Here is an 18,858-nt window from a genome sequence, read left to right on the forward strand (position 1 = left end):
AATTATTTTATTATTATTTATAGCTAAAGCTAGCTAGTTAATTTGATGAACATGCTAAGGAGCTTTTTGGAAACTATTGTATAGGCTAGTATTTATAGGCTTATATGAAAAAAAAATCATGATTCATTAACAAGTGATTACCATTTGAATTAATTAATAATCGGCAGATCAAAAATATATGAAACACTGTAGTTATTGCAGTGTAAAACATGTAAATTATTAGGCCAAAGTAGTGGCTAGGAAAAGTTCTGAATTACTATTTGTAGCTAAGGCTAGCTAGTTAATTTGGTGAGCATGCTAAGACGCTGATGAAAATTATGGCCGGAAACGTTTTGAAAAAGTTCAACTTTGAAAATATTTTTGATATATGTTAAAAAAATGTTTTTAGTTTTTAGTAGAATGAAAACAAAGCTCCCTCCTCCCTCAACTACTGCCAATGGACTAGTTAATTTCACAGTAGCTTGCAGTTGCTAATATATGCTATTACCAATTACTGTAGACTGTTTTCTACAGTCATTGGCTATTACAAGAGCATATAGGTGGTTAAATGTATGCTAACATTTATTTAAGTACTTTACTGAAGTCAATTTTAAATGTACTTTGACTGTATTAGGCTACTTTCTTATGTATTCTTCTGAATATTTTTATATTTACTTGTATATTACACTGTATATAAATAACCAGTACTATAATTAAAATAATTTCCTGCTACAATATTTAACAGATAAGGTTTATACAATTCACGAATCCATACCTGACCCATTATTATAATACATATGATTCTGCACAATGAACACTTTAGCTTTAGATATTTTATGCATGATTTGATGCTAAAACGGGTTTTTTCTTTCACTATTAGGACTCCTCCTTATGTATAGAGTACATAGCAGTGCATACTTGTTTTGCCAAAACATATAGGAACTCCTGTACAGTGCCACTTTTCATGCGAGCTCAGGGTTGTATTTAAGCCTGAAAATCCACCCTGATTGTTTCCACACTTAGTTTTCTATATGGTATTTCTTTCCAATCAAACGAGCAAATCTAAATTCCTGTTATAGTAATTTTGTCTAAGCAGCACATCAAAGATTCTGTCGCTTAAAACAAGGTAAAACCGTCTCACTTTGTTTCCCAGCAAAGACATTTGAAGATTTGACTAGAAAGTGTTCTATTGTTATTGTTTTTAGCCAAAATCATGATTTATCAGCAAGTGATTACCTTTGAATGTAAGAATCAATCAATTAAAAATATATGAAAAGTGTAGTTATTACCGTTTAAAACATGTAAATTATTAGGGCGCCTGGAAGCCTAGAATCTCTGCAATTTAACAATAGGACTCTTTCCTTTGTCTATTTTTTATGGTACATCTGCTATTTCAAACAAATGATGGTGACCTAAAGATGATGAAGAGTATCTCAAACCTCTCTCTCACCCCCCCTTTCTCTCTCTCTCTCTCTTGTCTGAGTGCTGAAGTCGGAGGCGCTCCTCGGGTTTGCCACTGCGCACCGCGGCATCGCTTCTCACCACACTGTGCGGACTGTTGCTGCGCCCGGAGCACCTGCAGGCGCTGAAAGAAGAAAAAGAAGAAGAAGAAGAAGAAGGGGGGAGGGAAGAAGTGGACAGCGATTGCCTAAAGAGACATCTGAGAGAGGAGAGGAAGGAGAAGGGTGCCGGACAGGCGGGAGGAGCGCACCATGGCCTCAAAGGAGACTACAGCGGCGGGCTTTGCCAACGTCAACAGGGAAATCACAGGTGAGCTCCCGACCCGGGATGACTTTTTCGGGGAAAAGTGTGTTTTTAACACCGCTTCGAGCACTCCCGAGAACGCGAGAGGATGGATGAGAGCAGCTCTCGGGACGCGTACGGGTAGTTTTCTTTTACTCAGCTGCTCTTTAAACAACCTCTTTCCACTGCGTTTGATTTGAAAGGAGTTATCACCGCAGGGAAACGCAGGATATGCCTCCCCAAGGCAAAACCACAGTTAATGGCTGTTCGGGCTTGTGAGGACTGTAATCCTAGCGATCTCAGTGCAGGAGTCTTCACTTTGGGATTGATTTGTTATAAAGATCCGCGGTGAAATTTATCGTGCGCACGGGTCCAGTAGTGCTGTCAGAGTTATTTTCAAGTGCTGCGGTGCGTGTGAGCGCGTCATGGCTTTGTTGTGCATTCATTAGGAGTTTTTTTTTTTTTTTTAAATGGCTTTCTTTTCTCGCTGCACGTGTGTGCGTGGGAGTTATTGTGTGACTGCAAGCGCTTTTCGTGCAGCATGGGTACAGCTGGAAGCCTGAGCCTGTGTCTCCCGCTGAAGAGATCGGACAGCACAGGACACACGAACACACCATGTTTGGATGGTAGAGTGTTGATGAAGGGTGTCTCTCACCGCTAATTATCCTGATGGAGTTAAGTCCCGCTGTTTACCAGCTCAACCTGGTCAAGCACCTTCTGTGTGGCCTGGTTGTAAGAGGCAGGCGGTATTAGGCCATTAACACACCTGCTAGTGGAGGACCAGATGGGGAGGGGTGGGGGAGATGGGGTTCCTGAGGCTTGGGGAAGGTGAGTGAGCACATCCATCAAACTGCCAGAAAAGGCAGGGTGTATTAGAGGGAACTGACGGTGGAAAGGGGGACTGACCCATGCTGGTTTTTCATCTCCACCGCACCTTGCCCCTTTTTTAGGGAACAGATGCTGAGGTCACACCGGCAGGCCTTGGAGGGGTGCTGGATAGTGCGTTAAAAGGTTTAAGCGATTGGGTCTTACCCAGCTTAATGTCAATAACTCTCTGGTTGTCTTCAGCTGATCCTTCTTTCGATCTACCTGAGTGTGCCCCCCCTCTCAATCCCATCCCTGTCTCATCCTGCTGGCATCTGCCGCTGCTCAGTCAAGCGTGAGAGCCAACTTCATGGTTGTTGCCGGATGGGGACCGTGAGAATTGTGTGTGCGTGTGTGTGTGTGGTTGATACAGTGGGAAAGTTGGGAGACTGTGAGTGGAGCGTCGTGACACAGCATGACTCGCTGTATCTCCATCTGCTGGGCTCCATGAGTGCATATTTAGCACGGATGGCCCCATTTGAGATGTGTGCTGTGAACATATCACAGCTTGTAGGCATATGTGCGTGGTTCCACACTGAGGCTATAGGCTGATGTTATTTTGAATAGCAGCGTTCATTGTGTTGGTTGTTGTTTGGGGGGGGATGTAATTGGCAGAGGCCTCTGGTGCGGTTCAGTGAGCTTCACAGGGTCGCCTGCCTGGCATGGTGGGGTAGAAGTCCCTAAAGACCGCAGCTCTGAATTGTGTGTTTGGTTCCGTTGAGAAGAGCTGGGCTGCTTTTTTCTTCTCTGAGGCTAAAAATAGTCCAGTTATGAGTCCTCTTCAGCTAGGAGTTGCATATGTGTCTGCCTGTCCTCATGTTGGCGTCTTTGAAGCTGTCTTCCTTTCTCTGTGACTGTTCGCCCCTGTGCGGCTGTCTTTTAAGGAATAATCCACCTCAGACACAAGACGTGATGGTCGTGGGGATTTAGCTGGGATATGAACATATTTTTTGATTGATAACTACATCTTTAGAGCTTTTAAAAAGCTCTGAGACAGAAGAAGCACTGGGACTATTTCCAAAAATATGTCACCTGTTGGTGTCCTAAATCCAAAGTCTGTCATGTTCATCACAATACATCAAAATGATGACAAGAAAAACCCAAACAAGGTGTCATGTAAAGACTGCTTGTTTGTCTCATCAGTTGCTGAAAAATATCCAGTTTACCCTCTTCATAAATGCACAACTACTATGCACTTTACTTTTAGTTGTTGGACAAAATCACTTGAAGTGTTTTAGCTCTCACGTGATCTTCATCAGCCTCTTTTACTTATTTGCCGTGAAATTAGCAGCTTAAATGTCACGTTTTTATGCGAAGACTTCAATCTTAACACGAGGCAAATGAGGCATTATCTGCTGATGATGACCACATATTTCAGCTGGTTTTTAGATTCTGAAACTTTTTATTTCAAGACTTGGCAAAGAAGAGAAAACTAAATACTTTAATCAACACATGTAAAAGGTTTTAACCCCCCACCACCTGATAGCTGGGGTGCTTGGACATCGAAGGGTTAATTAGGGATCAAGCTTTAATGTGCTGAATTGGCATCAGCACTGATACTGAACTTTATTAAGCGGGTTTAGCATGGAGCATGATTTAATCACATTCCAGCCAAGACCTCTGTAGTCAAAAGAAGATTATTGCCATCTGCAGTAATTTATATATGTATAGTGTGGCATGACTGTAGTTTGGGACCTCGCTGCTTTTCCATGTGCCTAACGTGAAAAGTAGGAGGCGGGAACAACAGCGGCAACACCTCTGCATAGAAGAGATTGATTAATTGATTGACGCTGATCAAGACGCATACAGCACAAAAAAAGGAGTTGGGCTTGTGGCGGGTTGCAAAGTGGCTTGCAGACTAAAGCAACTTAAATAACTGCTGGTTGATTATATACTTTAGTCTATATTTATTTTCTTCCAAAGATGTGCCTCAGTCTGATGCGCTGTATTAAGGAGGTGCTGTATTATCACAATTCACATTAAAAGTTGCCTTTGAGTCACTGCAGTTTAGTGATTCCACTTCCCTTCTGGGCTGGGTATGACAGCAGCCTCTTGTGCACAGTATTGTTTTATTTATCAGTTACTAGAAGTTAGTAATCACTCTAAACCTTTAGACAGCATTTTAACAGCTGAAGCCCTCTACTGACTTTTGTCACCCTCATGTTACTTTGATATGCAGGAGTGGCCCGATCAATGCATTTCAGACAGTGAAGAACAAGAGCCCTTATATTGAATGGATACTCAGAATCAGTATTTGGAAAGAAAACTGGTGCATCTCATTCTTATTCCGTTTTTTTCTTTCCATTTTTCATCATGCTTTATGTTCTAATTTACCGATTTACCCTCTTGAAAGCCTTTTAAAGCATTTCTCAGAGCATCTCAGGACTGTAAACTTTTTTCTGTAATGTGTTTACATTATGTAATCAGTGCTCCTTTTTTTTATCCTTGTCTTTCCCTCTCTGCCTTCTTTCCAGAGAGCATCAGAAAGGTGCTGGACAAACAAGCCATTAAGTTTGTGCGAGCCGTCAAGCAGGACATGAGGAGCGGCAAGTCAGAGGACAGGATTCTGGTGAGAGACGCCGACACCCGCACTCCACCCCAGCACCTCCCCCCACTTCATTCTTGTGTTCACACCAGTGACCCGAGAGAGCTGCTAATAAAATGAAAGAATCTTTCCGTGCGAGGCTTTAAATGTGCGACAGAGTGACGCTGGCTCGTTAAAGTCAAAATGGAAATCAATAGAGCTTAATTGCAACAAATTGAAAGGGCCGTAAGAAGTCGCAGATTGTACTTCCTGAGCCACACAACAGACGCGTTGAAAATTAGGCTTAAGACAGATGCTGTCTAAGCAGAGCAAAGTTGACACCATGCCGTGTTCCACTGAATCCATCCTCAGAGTTTATTAGATGTGGCAGGATGGCCTTAATGCCGCAGGCGAGAGTGTGGTGTGTGCATGTGTGGAAGCCTGATGTTGTGTACATACAGGGTCCTGGTTTATTGCTTTGTTTTTGTTTTGTTTGTTATTGAAGGAGCCTCGTGTGTTTGTGTGGGACTGCATGCCAGAGGGAGTGTAGGTTGTCTGTGATGTGTTCAAGGAACCAAGGCCAGTGCTGTTATTGAGAGGCTGTCAGTTAGTCAGGCACATTGGTGCCCGATCAGTTACTCATACTGTGTTGCCAAGAGTGAGCTTGTTTCCTCCTTTAAAGGCAACAAGAAAGGGATGAGCTGATGTGAGAATCCAAACTATTAACCAGGACTTCTCTCAGTTTTCTGTCCCTCCTATTATTTCTTTTCCCCCTGTCTCTGCCTTGCCTCCACCTATCTCCATCATTACCACACCCCCCTCTATTTTTGTCATCTTCTCTTTGTTTCCCATCCCTCTTCCCTCCCTCCTCCTTCCCACCCTCCTTGTCTGTCCATCTTGATTATTGTCCTCCTGTCATCACCCCCCCCCCACCGCCACGCTGATCGCCTCTCGCTTTCTCTCCATCTCTCCACTTTTATGCCCTTCCACTCGTCCCTCCATCTTTACTCAAACCTGTAAAAGGGTATTGAGCTTCTCTTTCCATCAGAAGCAATTCAATTAGGTCTTTGCCTTACGAGAGTTTTTTTTTCTCTTACTATCCAAATGGGCTTTGGCTGCTGCTGCTGCCTCTGCAACTGCTCCAAATTCTTTCAAGGGAAAGGATGTTGGATGCAGCTATATATGTATTCGTTCTAGCTCGTTGTCAAGGTCTCCCCCCTTCCTAAAAGGCAATCTTTTCACTCTAATGGATACATTTGTTTGGATGTAAGAAGGGCGAATAGACAAGAGAGTTTGTAAATTGACTTTTTTCAGTCTCTCTGGGTATTATGCACATAATATTCATGCTTGAAAGTATCATACATGGAGGTCAGAAAGTGGCGGGCGCATTCTAGGATTGCTGTCAGATGCAGAGCTTGAATTTTGTCCTGGAGAAGAAAAGAAAACCACAGCTTCCATCTCGATTCCTCTGGTTTGTTCGGTTCACAGGAAGAGAGTTTAAAACATCAACTCTGTATTTACTTTTACATTCAAGTCTTTGTTCTACATTTGCTCTCTCTGTCTTTTTTTTTTTTCGTGCCCTTCTTTGCCTCCAGAGACTGCTGGTATCCAACTGTCTGTGTGTGTTGACTGTACCAGCCATCATGCTGTGACACACACTTACACACAGGCACACACAGGGTTGTCTCCCCCACCACCCATCTCAGACAGACACAGGCCCAGCGTGACATCTAAACAGCACCGAGGGCACTGCGTTGGGGAGCATCAACATGCACGATTCCATCATTGGCTATGCTCAGACACACACACGCACATGCACATTTACCCATGTGTGTGCATTTTGCATACATGTGCAGGAGGTATTAATGCACACTCGCACTGCTCAGTGCATCCAAACTTGCTCGCATACACACACACACTCTTACAGCCATTATTAGATCACCCTATTTGAAGATTAGAGGCAACTCTGAAAACAAAGCATCTTCAAAGGCTGAGTGGGGGAGAGAGAGATATGGAAGGAGGGAAGGGAGGAGTGGGCGGGTGTTGCTGGAAGAGGAGGGGAGAGCATGCCAATGGAGCAAAGGGAATGAAGGAAGGAGAGAGGGGGGTAAGGAATCTCTGATGTGTTATGATGCCCCAGTTGCCGATTTGGTTCTTCCGCCACTTATTTACCCTGATCGGTCGCTCTGTTTTATCCTCTGTTGACTCTGCGGTTTCTTCACTCCCACCTAATAACGGGCCTATTACTGGCTGAAAGTGCCACTGTTTGACAGCCCTGAACACACTTGGGTGCTTATTCCCACTTAAGCTGCACGGTTGCGTGGAGGTCCCATTCATGGGGCTCTTGTAGAACTGAGGTTTGAGGTCAAGTTTGAGCTACTGCGTTTAATGATTCGATTGTGCCCGTGTGCTCTGTGGGTTTGCCGGTGTGGAGGATGTGCGCAGCAGGGCTGCTTGTGATGAAATTAGTAGAATATGTAATGATTTATGGTTAGCAATCACTTTCAAAGTAGCTTTATTGAACATAAATCATTCAGAACTGAAAATCATTTGCCCTTTAATGGACCCACACTGAACAAAGCAATTACAAAAAAGCCCAAAAACCTAGCCACACGTGCCATTTCTTGCTCTTGGAGACTTCTAGTGCCAAGTGAGTATTTATATTTATATTTCTAATTCTACTTTTTTGTTTTATTTATTTTATTTCTCTAACAAGCAGTAGAAATGCTAGTTTGCAGAAAAAGTGTACCTTCAGCAATATGGATGTAGCTGTGGTGCACAATATTTTTTTTTGGCATCATTGGGTGAAAATTCCATTTTAACCTTTCAGCATATTGTAGCCCAGGCAGTCTGTGAAGGCTTGTGCAAATCTTCTTGGCTTTGTTTTCAGTGCTTTTGATGATGTGATGGGTAAGGTTTGGCAAATCACATCTTTTCATAGAGAGGGCAATCTTACTTGTTTGTTTGTTAGATCGAACCCAAGCTGTGCGTAGCTAAAATTAGTTTTTTTATTTATTGCACTTCATTCATGTTCTTATAGTGATGATGATGTGTTGTTTTGGGCAGCCCTTTCTTCAAGCGGTACAAAACTAAACTAAATTGACAGAGAGGAAAAAAAGTGAAAGACTCAGTTCTTTAAAAAATTATTGCAGTAATTCTTACAATATACAAACCCTATTCGTAGAACTATATAGAACTACAAACAGTTGCTGTTGGTCAGACAAATGGTTCATGTAATTTTCCTGTAATCAATAAGGTGTTTTGTGGTTGGGTGTGTAGGTGGATATGCCATTAAAAACAGAGGAAGAATTTAAACGTAGCTCGTGGGCTGTGGTGGTGCATTTGTGTCAGTTTTATCTTAATGCAGTATATGAAACATGTGCACATACTCGGGTGCTTTGGGGGCTTTGACAGATTTGGTAAATTCTGTGTTTTCTATTTGTTCTAGATTTCTGCCTCCGTCACCTCTGAGAGTAGAGCCCATTCTTCTTCTTTTCCTGGACTACCAACAACATGCAAAAACTGAGAAATAACTAATCATGATTTCCAAAACAGTGCCAGCATGGATTTTCCTGATTAGTTACTAATTACAAATTAGCAACTTGTAACTGATTAGTCATTTTTCAAAAAAAATTAATTAAAATGTCAAAAGACATAATTTTGATAAATGTACAACAGAAAATATTTGCCAAACTAGTGCATAACAATACTAATACATTGAAAAAAAATACATACATAATTATTTACAGTAGTAAATACTGATTATATTTATTTTAAAGAATTACAGACCTATTAATAATAACAGACATCTCCAGTAATTTGTAGATCCTGCTAAATCAGAAATCAGAGTAGTTGTTTGTGTGTGTGTGTGTGTGTGTGTTTGTGTGTGTGTGTGTTTGTGTGTATACTCCTTGAATAAGTAAACTTTACCACAAACTGGAGCCAAATACTGCATGAAAATCTTTAAAGTAAAACCTTTAAGATAATCCTATAACAATAAGACAGCCAATGAAGCGTGATTGAAATTGGCATTGTGTTTATTGTTCTTGGTTTGGAGTCTAATAATTGATTTTTGATTTATACTGGTTTAGAGACCATCACAATAATCCAGCAGCGAGGGAAATAAAAGGATGAGTGATAGTTTGTGCCATCAAAAATCATTACTGAGCATATCTTGGCGACATTCCTCAGATGGTCGTAACATAACTGGATCATTAGCGTGTTTCTTGTAAGTGAGGCTAGCGTGACAGAGCACATCCAGCCTTCTGATATTTCCTTTTTAACAGTACTTTGTTAGGGACAAAGCAAAGACAGGATGCCATGATACAGCAGTTACATTTTAAAAGAACTACTGGCGGCCATTTTTTAACCTCTGTTGGCTTTACGGGACGATACTGCTGCATGTCATTAGCAGTTGATTAAAATGGAAAGCAAGCCTCCCAGTCTGTTGTTGTATTTATTTTTTTCCTCCTTTAAGTTTTTATTTTTCGCATACTCCTATGGGTTTTTAACATCTTCATGAATAAGCGTTTTTGATAGTTTTGCTGTGTGCCTGTTAAATTATTAAATTTTATTACTTTGCAGTTGCACAATTGCTTCTGTTCCTCAGTGCCTAGACCGGTGAAGGCTCCATCATTGACTTGGGTTTTACTGACTTGTCCAGACCCATAAGGTAAATGAGGAGTTGCAAAACCAAGTCTGCATGTTTAGAATTCTTCTTGCGTCTTCTGTGGCTCCTTTAATGCCATTCAAGGTAATGTCATTGGGTCTTCTTACATTAAACAAAGACTTCATATTTTGCAAGCCTGCCTTACATTGACAGGAAGCATGAAAAATATGGGGATATCCAGAGATAGATTATCATATGGAGACAGACTGTTAGTAGCATTATAGTAAATGGAGGTGCTCTTTTTTTCTTAGCTTAATCCATTAGCCTAATATGCATTTATTCTGACAGCTTTTGTTCAGTGTGCCTTTTGTGAGTCCTGCCACGTTATGAGGCTGCAACATATTACAGGAGTATCCTTTTAAGGCTTTCATAGTGATTCCACTATGAAAGGTCAGCACACCTCTGTGAGGTCTCTTCTCAGGGTTGGGGACAAAATCTGTTGTTGTTGTTTTTTTCTTTAAGTAGCTGAACTTTTGTGCTTGCAGTGAGTGTTTTGCTATACTGTGTTGAGATTAAATGGGTGCTCCTGGGCTGGGGATGTGTACCCATGACCTGGTTATATATGCTTCTGTAATCTTGAGACAGATTATATGGATATGTAAGAGGAAGTGCTTTGACGTAGGGCTGGGCAATATGCCCTAAAATCCATATTGCGGTATAATTTGAAGCATGTGCGGTAACGATATATATTGTGATATATTCTTTTCTTCTGTACATATATATATATATATATATATGTCAAAATGACTGAACAGTATAGAATGCCATTTTAATAACATTTATTGTGCAAAACTTTTCAAATAATTTTTAAGATGTAACAGATCTTTTTCCAAACAATGTAACACAAAATTCTTAAATAACAAATAAAAATGAAGATAAATGTGTAAACATTTTTGAATGAAAAAAATACAAGTAAAAAGTTGTTGAAGATAAAGTGCAAAATGTGCCTTTGGAAAAGATGAGTCTGCTAGTGTGTAGGGTCGCCTTTTTTCTTTCCACTTGACTGACTGGGCGTTTGTGGAGGGCGCGTTCCTCATATTCAAAACGTGCTTCGTCTCTTCGCTATTACTGCCGCCCGGCATAATTTGCAGATGATATTTTCTGCTTAACATCTGAATGCTTAAACCCAAATCAGGTGCATATGACTAACGTCGCACCAGTCTTCTTTATGAGCACCTCCTCCTCCTCCTCTCCACGTGTAAGCTCCATGCTAGCTTGCAGCCGCTGCGATGATTTTGCGCAGCAACATGCGCTATTGCGGAAGAGCGGTATAGTCAAAATCTCTACCGTTATCACCTACCATATACCATTTATACCGCCCACCCCTGCTTTGACATGTTGCCTTTTTATTACTTGTGTACTAAAACCATTTTCACTATCTTGTTTGAGTACCATTTTCTAGAACAGGGATGGGAAACTCCAGGCCTCAGGGATCGGCGTCCTGCAGGTTTTGGTTATCACCCTGGCTCAACACACCTGAATCAAATGATTAGTTCACTACCAGGCCTCTGGAGAACTTCAAGACATGTTGAGGAGGTAATTTAGCCATTTAAATAAGCTGTGTTGGATCAAACATCTAAAACCTGCAGGACACCGGCCCTTGAGGCCTGGAGTTCCCCACCCCTGCTCTAGAATATCTTTGAAGGCCTTCCGAGAATGTGACTGTGGCATCTTTGACATGTAGGCGCAGAGAGTGAAAGTGCAGCAATCCGAGCAAAAAAATGAAAGAATCTTGTTTTTGGTATTTACAACTTCAAACCCGCTGTACGCTGAAAGCAGAACAAGGTCTCTTTTTATTTTTTAATTTCCCCCATTGTGTGTGGTTTGTGTTTTAGAGACATGGAGCCCACAGGACGGTGTGTTTGTGGCCAGTGATGGTAAAACTGAGCCAATTCTGCAGCACTTGCTTTTGATGCTGCAAAAATTGCGTGCGGTGGTGAATAAAGTCAAAAGCGAGAGATGCTCAGCGAATTATGTAACTTGACGTGGTGAAACTGGGCCTGGAAGACGACTCTTTGTTGCACAGAAAATCTAACTGTGTGTTGGACTGTGAAAGAAAGCCGAGTACAAAGGAGGAAAAGAGACGGCCGGTGCTCGCAGCGTTGTTTCACTCTCGCCAACACACGATGTGCTTGTGTAATGGTAAACATTACCACTGCATCACCCGTCATTTTCCTTTCATGGCTTTTCCCCCTGTGAGATTGTCAGCGTGGAGTTTCTAGATTCGCCGTCTGACGGTGCGTGGCGAGCGCTCAGCTGTAATTAGGACTGAGTCTTCTTTCAATTATCATAAACACATGTTGGTACCCTGTGGCGGAGACGCTACGAAGTGTGACTGCTGACCTTCTCTCCTCCCACGAGAACGAGAGAAAGTGTGAATGAGTGTTTGTGCGCGCGTGAGTTATCAGGGCTGTAAGGGAACTCTGCCTCTATTTTTATCTCTCCGTTCTATTGAGTCGCTTTCTCTCTTTCGCTCCCTCGTTCTCATTGTCTCAGTCCTTACTGTACCCGCTGCTCCTCTCCTTTCCTCTCTTCTTTCCTCATCCATTTGGCCTTCCTTACCTGCGCTCATTTCTCGTCCCATCCGGCATCCCTGCATTTGCTTGCTTTATGCTTTCACTATTTTCCCCTCCCTTTATTGCTTTTGACCCACTCGTCCAATCCCTGCCACTCTCCAGCCTCTATTTCTCCTCTCATCCTCTCATCTCCGTCACCCATCTACATTACAGTACTTCATCCCATTATCTGCCTCTTTTCCCCCAGTTTTTCTATCTCATTTTCAGAGTGCTATCTCTTTGATTTAGGACTCCATTTTTATCAGAGAATTTGGAACAAGATGTGTTTCGGAGCTTTGCATCTCTCCCTCCCTACCACTCTAAAGTCCACTTACGAAGCAGGACCTGGGGCATCTGTGCTTTCAGACCCTCCTCTCTCTCTCTCACACACACACACGCACACACACACACACACACATAAGCTGACAGATTGACTGATGGCAGGGTTGTGTTCTTATGATGCTGGGTTCACTTGAGTGATGGTGGCTGACTCTGTGTGACAGGATGGGAGAGAGAGAGAGGGGACGAGTGTAGTCCAAAGCCAGCTTAGCAAGCTATTGTGCATCATTATACGTGCGTGAGAGTCAAAAAGCAGTGTGTGCTGTAGGAGCACGCTGAACGTATGCAAATATTGGCGATAGAATGTTTCTGATTTTCACCCCGGTGTGTGTTTGTGTGCGAGTCTTTTGGTTTGTTTTTTTAATGCCCTTGTGGCCGAGCCAGAAATACCGCAGGCGGCCAAATCTGGCACTGATCCTCTTCTTGTTCCCTTCAGAGGCAATGCCGCAACACACACGCATACACATTTACACGTACAAGACCCAGAGACACACTTTGATTTGCGCCATCTCGTTTGAAGTGCAAGACCCAGAGCTTGACAGCTTATGATTAATATAAGCCCCCGCCCTCTGCCCTCTCTGCCTCGTGTGCACGCGAACACACAAAGCAGTGTAGAGATGCGTTTGTTGCTCTGTGCGTGTACTGTACACGCGGTCCTCCGCAGTGAGCTTCGGGGGCCAGCCTGCTGGCTAGATCTTTGAACTAGAGCTTTGACACCGTGCCATCACCGCAAGGGCACTTCTGGACTCCCCCAACCCCTCACCCCCCATCATCTTTGCCTTCTAGTCCTTCTCTCGCGTTACTTCCACATCACTTTTAGAGATTGTCGACTGCTGTCTGCCTGGCTGACCAGATCAAAAAAAAAGAAAAAAGTTGACCATCTCATTTCAGAGGATTTCCTGGGTGGAAAACGAATCTTTCTGCAGCTTTTAGGATTTGCGATTGATCTGCGGAATAGAAGGTTTGCCGGAATGTCACCTTCTATTGTGGGAGGGGGTCAGGGCAAGGTGGGCAGGATTCTGCTTCAGGCTCATCATACTTGACATTAGCGTCACTGCTTGTGCCAGCTGATACTTATTATCTTTATGCTTCAGAAACTGCTTCAGAAACTATTGACTTTCTTTTTCTTTTTGGTTACTTAGGACAACCCATTTATTTATGTGATTGTCGAGGAAGAGGACGGACAGGACCAACAGTAATCTTCTCCATCCATGACTGACAGACGCTCATGTACGATGGTTACAGTTGATGGATACATATATATATACATATAAACATGTATTTTAAAGCCATGTTTTTATTTTGGGTGCTCAAATGCAACTGCATAATGATGAGATACAATTAACTCATTCACTGCCATTGACGGCTATAGCCGTCAATGGCAGTGAATGAGTCAATGGGTTTAACTCATTCACTGCCAATGGCTGGCAGTGAATGAGTTAATTCCCATTTTTGATTCATTTAAATTCACATACAGAGATCAAGCACAGCAGAGCAGCTTTTCTACCCAAAGCACAAAGTGCACCGCACCTGCTACTTAGCTAGAAACACATTCACTCATTCAAACTTCCTGAATCAATAACATTGTTCTTTACTTGCTTTGAGTTGTAAGACAAGTGCTCAGGGGCTGTCTGCGAAGTGAAACACTGAAAAAGATAATACACAAATATTGAATAATCTGACTTGCTGTAGAATACAGTGTCATCAGAAGCTGTTGAAGTATAACCTCCTGGCTTTGGTGCAATCAGCTGATAATTTCCTCGTTCCCTGTTATTTCCGGATAAGATGACATTCACGAGTGGCAGAGGTCGATATGTGTGCCGTGTCGGACTGTTTTAACAAATTTGAGCAAATTTAATGACTTTAGAAGGCTTTAAACATTATTTTTTGTATTATAAATGTCCCTTGTAGACCAAGGAAGCAAACAAGACAAACAAGAAAGGAGAAACAACATTGGTATGGATATCTGTGCATCTCTACTTAACAGTGATTGATTTAAACAGCACCGTAACTCTATAAGATCGTCTCTTATTTGCTTCTATCTTCCACCAGTTATTTTCATTGTTAATCATTCTGCCACATTATCTTCTCCTTTCATTAGATCCCTCGCAATACAATGAAAGCCCAAGGTGATTATCTTCCTTTTTATCCTTACCACCAAGCACAAACCCAGAGTTATCCACCTTACTACATAATATATTAAAAAAAGGGGAAAAATTTGAATTTTCAGTTTCTACTTGACAATCAAAATATTTGCCTTTTCTCCCTTTTTTCTCCCACTGATTGACTTTTATTAATCGACAGCTGTTGCTACGGTACTGCTACACCACACAAATTACTAATATGTACACCTGTGAAAATGTCAGCCTCCCGCTAAGCCGTGTGTGACAATTACGGCAGAAGATATAAATTATCATTCAGATTGATATGGGTGACAGCTTTCGGGGCGGTGGGGAGACTGACAGGACTGGCTGCTGCTCAGCTCTGAACGTTGGGCCATTCTGATTAAGCTGTCTAAAATATTAAAGTGAAGCACTTTGAAGTATTACTCTGGAACTCTGACTATTGCTTACTACCGTCTACCACTCAGTTGCTATCTAGCTACAATATAGTGTGGGCTGTTAAATGATGCAGGAAGCTAACTGAAAGGCTTATTGAGACTGACAGGCTGTTGTCTCCGTTGCTTTTCGCAAACGGCAAAAAGACTTGAACCTCGCCGACTTTATAAACAATATAGCGTGCTTTTTGACTCTCTTTAAACGCAGTCGATGCGGCGCGCACACAACAGCTCGTCCAAGTTACACAACACATAATTAGACGGCTCATAAAACCTCAAAACAACAGGGATTTTTTTTTTTTTTTGTAGAGGATTATTGGGTGCATTTTCCCTTCACTGCTGCACACGTCCCAGCCAAGTAAGCAAAAAATAACCAGAGTATTGATTTGTCTTTAATGATGCCTCGATAGCCTGTAAATGATATAACAAGAGAGGAGAAATCCTATGCAAGAGACTTGCTTCAGCATCAGGGGATCAAATCGGCACCCATCAGTGAGCCTGCATTATTGATGCCTTTGTTTACATGATGAGACCTTCTGTCAGGTAGCAGGATTTTATAGTGGTGCATCTGTCGTCCACGTCTTCATTATATATATTTGCGTCTCAACTTTTGTCCTTTTTCCCCCTCCTTCTGTGTGCTTTCCCTCTGGATTTATATGGGAAAATTTGTGGAGGAACTTCTTCTACAAAGGCCTCTCATCAAGCTTAGTGCAGCCTCTCTTCTCTGTTGGAGCCTGTTATGGATGCCTATATATTTAAGACACAGGGTTGATCTGTGAGATGAGCTTTGCTGGGAGTTGGTGAAGTATGGTAGAGGAGAAGACTTAATTATTTGGAGGGAAAAGTGGTGTCTCTGCCCTTCTATCGCCTCCTCTATCTCTCCCCTCTCTCCCTGTATCTCTTTGTATCTTTCATTTTCTTTCTTCCTCTCACTGCCACTCAGCAGGGCGCCATTAGCCATTCAGCGCAGAGAGGCCTTGAGGAATTGAAAGTGACAGAGCAGAAAAAAGAATAGAAAAACTGAAACAGGAAAGGAGACAGGGGACTTGGGAGAAGGGGGGGGGGGAGAGGGGTGAGGGCAAGAGGGGTTGGAGTGAGGTGTTAGGTGGGAGCAAACCAGGCAGGACACAGTGCCACATTGGGAGATGGGAGGGGGGGTTAGGGATTAAGCAAGAAAATGAACACATTTCCATGGAGATGAAGAGAGAAATCAGAGGAATGAAAGGATGCAAGGGAAGGAATTATGGACAAGACAATTTGAAAGCTGGCTGAAAAAGAGCATGGAGACAGTGGTCGAGAGTTAGAGACGCGACTTGGAAGGGCTAGAGACGCGCAGTGCATGCATGCATGTATTGAGTATGCTAATTATGGAATTTCTGAATTATGAATGAGATTAATTGCATAGGCAGATGTGAATTTATTCACATTTTCTTTCTCTTAATTTACCCCAGACACTTTTAAATGGTAATGGCTTTTTTCTGACAAAAGCACAACTCTTTTTGCTTACTCTTCCTCTGTCTTTTTTTTGTCTTCTCCCTGTTATTTCACCAGTATTCTTGCCGGGGCGATGAGGCGTCTGTTGAATAAGTACTACTTAGTTCCATCACCACAACTTGGCACGATAAATTGGACTGTGAAATGACTTGCAGTCCCGCCATCATATGTCTTTGACACACATACGCACACGCACGCTCACGTGCTGTCGTCATTAGCTCACTAATGTCTAGGGTGCTTAGCATGACTTACGAGCCATTTGGATGAACTGCGGAGATGATTTGCTCTCTTTATGGGATGTTTGTGCTGTGCTATTTTTTGCTGCGATTTGCATTTTGCATTTCCTGCTGTCTGACAGAAATATAAATGTGTTCTCCCCTCAGGTCCTGGCAACATGGAGACTGTATCTCTTTGCTGTCAAAGTGCCCACCAAGGTAAATGTTCCCCCGCTCTCAGTGGAATTTTATGGCTTTCACTTGCCAGCCTTGATCTCATGGTAATTCGCAGAAAATGTGACAAAGAAAAAAAAATCAAAGGCTTTTCAGAGCAGGAGAAAAGAGACTGATGACTGCAGTGATGATGTTATAGGATGATAGTAGTAATGATGACAATTACAATGTAGACGACGAGGGGCAGGACAACAATACACTGTATATAAAAGATACAACAAACTTCTGGGTCACAAAAGTGAAGCCAGTAGTGCCTTAAACCTGTCTCCCTGAGGTGCCTCATTGGATCAAAGTCTGTGGGGAAAACAGCCCCACTTCTCACTTTCTTAATGATCTCAGTAAACACTTTCCTTATGATTTCTTGATCTTTTAAGTGTCAATAGTCCCCACTGGAGTAAAGCGGAGAATAAAATGGAGTGTGCTTCAGGGTACACTCAACTTAACGCTTCAAGTTGGCACATTAATAACCAGTGGGTGATGTCCTGGTGGTGCTAATCATCTTTTATCTACAGTTTATGTTTTGAACACCTTGATTGGTTAAAGTAGGAGGACTGTAATGCCTTTTAATAGAGCCAGGTTAGCCATTTGTCCTTGCTTCCACTATTTGTGCAAAGCTAACCTAATGCATATTTTTTCTTTTTGCTAATACACTTAAGGTGGATGCAGTCAAGATTGTGCCACCAATTAGTTCTAATTAAGCCCATAAATAGATTTTGATCAGCCATCTTTGTGGGTTTGAAAGTGGATGAATAAGAAATTGAGCTACATTACACAGCCATTCATCAGTGACTTATAGGAAACCCTAAAAGATAACCCAATTTATTATCTTTATTACTCTGAATGGGACCAAAATTTAATTTAAAATAAATGAGGTTGTGTTCAATAAGACTTGAAACTCATCTGGATAGTCTTTACTGATGTCATAAACTTAAAGAGAAATAGAGTTGTTTCAGTTTCTATACTATCATACTAATGTTTTGCCTCCTGGTGGTCATTATTAAGTAAAATAATTCAGTGGACTTATGGCTTCACTTTTTTACCCCAAATCGGCTTCCATCTTTAATATACAGTCTGTGATATCACTACAGACATAGGAGTAGTATCTCATCTAGCATGACTGCACATACATTTCTTAAAATGTTTTTTTTATTAGCCAGTACTAGTAGTGATCCCATTTCAAATTGTATTTGTTTGGCCATAATAATTTTCCATCATCACAGCACTGTGCTCACTAGAAATGATGAGCAGTGAATTGATCAGAAGGGTTGTAAGCAAGTCAACAAATCATCAGGGCGATGATTCTCTCTCACATGCACAGCTGTAATAAGAATCTGGGGCAGAGATTAGGCTGCTGACCAGCTGACTTGCAGCGGAGACACTTTTGTGCAGGACAAACATAACAGAAAATTCCAAAAGAAGGTATTTAGTCTGAATTTTAGAGTAGATCTATTGAATTGCCGCCAAAATCGATCAAGATAACAGTTCAAGCTAGATTGGAAGGCATCCACTAGGTTGTCAATAATCCCTTTCTGCAAATTTGCACATCTAACCACTACTTATAGGTGGTGAGTGAGAGCGAACAGTTTCAGATGTAATTTTACTGGTCAGCCTGTGTTTTCTCTGAAGTTTAAGAAGCCTTGGTGTGTGTGTGTGTGTGTGTGTGTGTGTGTGTGTGTGTGTGTGTG

General features: G+C 42.0%; 1 protein-coding gene across 6 annotated transcripts in view; it reads left to right on the plus strand.

The window, feature by feature from the left end:
• The first annotated feature begins 1,441 nt into the window (after window positions 1-1,441).
• Window positions 1,442-18,858, plus strand: part of carmil3 (capping protein regulator and myosin 1 linker 3) — a 98,637-nt gene continuing 81,220 nt past the window's right edge. For all 6 annotated transcript variants that reach the window (XM_005740232.1, XM_005740233.1, XM_005740234.1 and 3 more), the window contains exons 1-3: window positions 1,442-1,749; window positions 5,061-5,155; window positions 17,108-17,158. In XM_005740232.1, the coding sequence (XP_005740289.1) occupies window positions 1,692-1,749; window positions 5,061-5,155; window positions 17,108-17,158 (204 nt within the window). In that variant the 5' untranslated portion in view covers window positions 1,442-1,691. The remainder of the gene's footprint in view (window positions 1,750-5,060; window positions 5,156-17,107; window positions 17,159-18,858) is intronic.

The sequence above is a fragment of the Pundamilia nyererei genome, unplaced genomic scaffold (assembly GCF_000239375.1).
Source record: "Pundamilia nyererei isolate P.nyererei 1_Seehausen unplaced genomic scaffold, PunNye1.0 scaffold00098, whole genome shotgun sequence".
Taxonomy (NCBI): Eukaryota; Metazoa; Chordata; class Actinopteri; order Cichliformes; family Cichlidae; genus Pundamilia; species Pundamilia nyererei.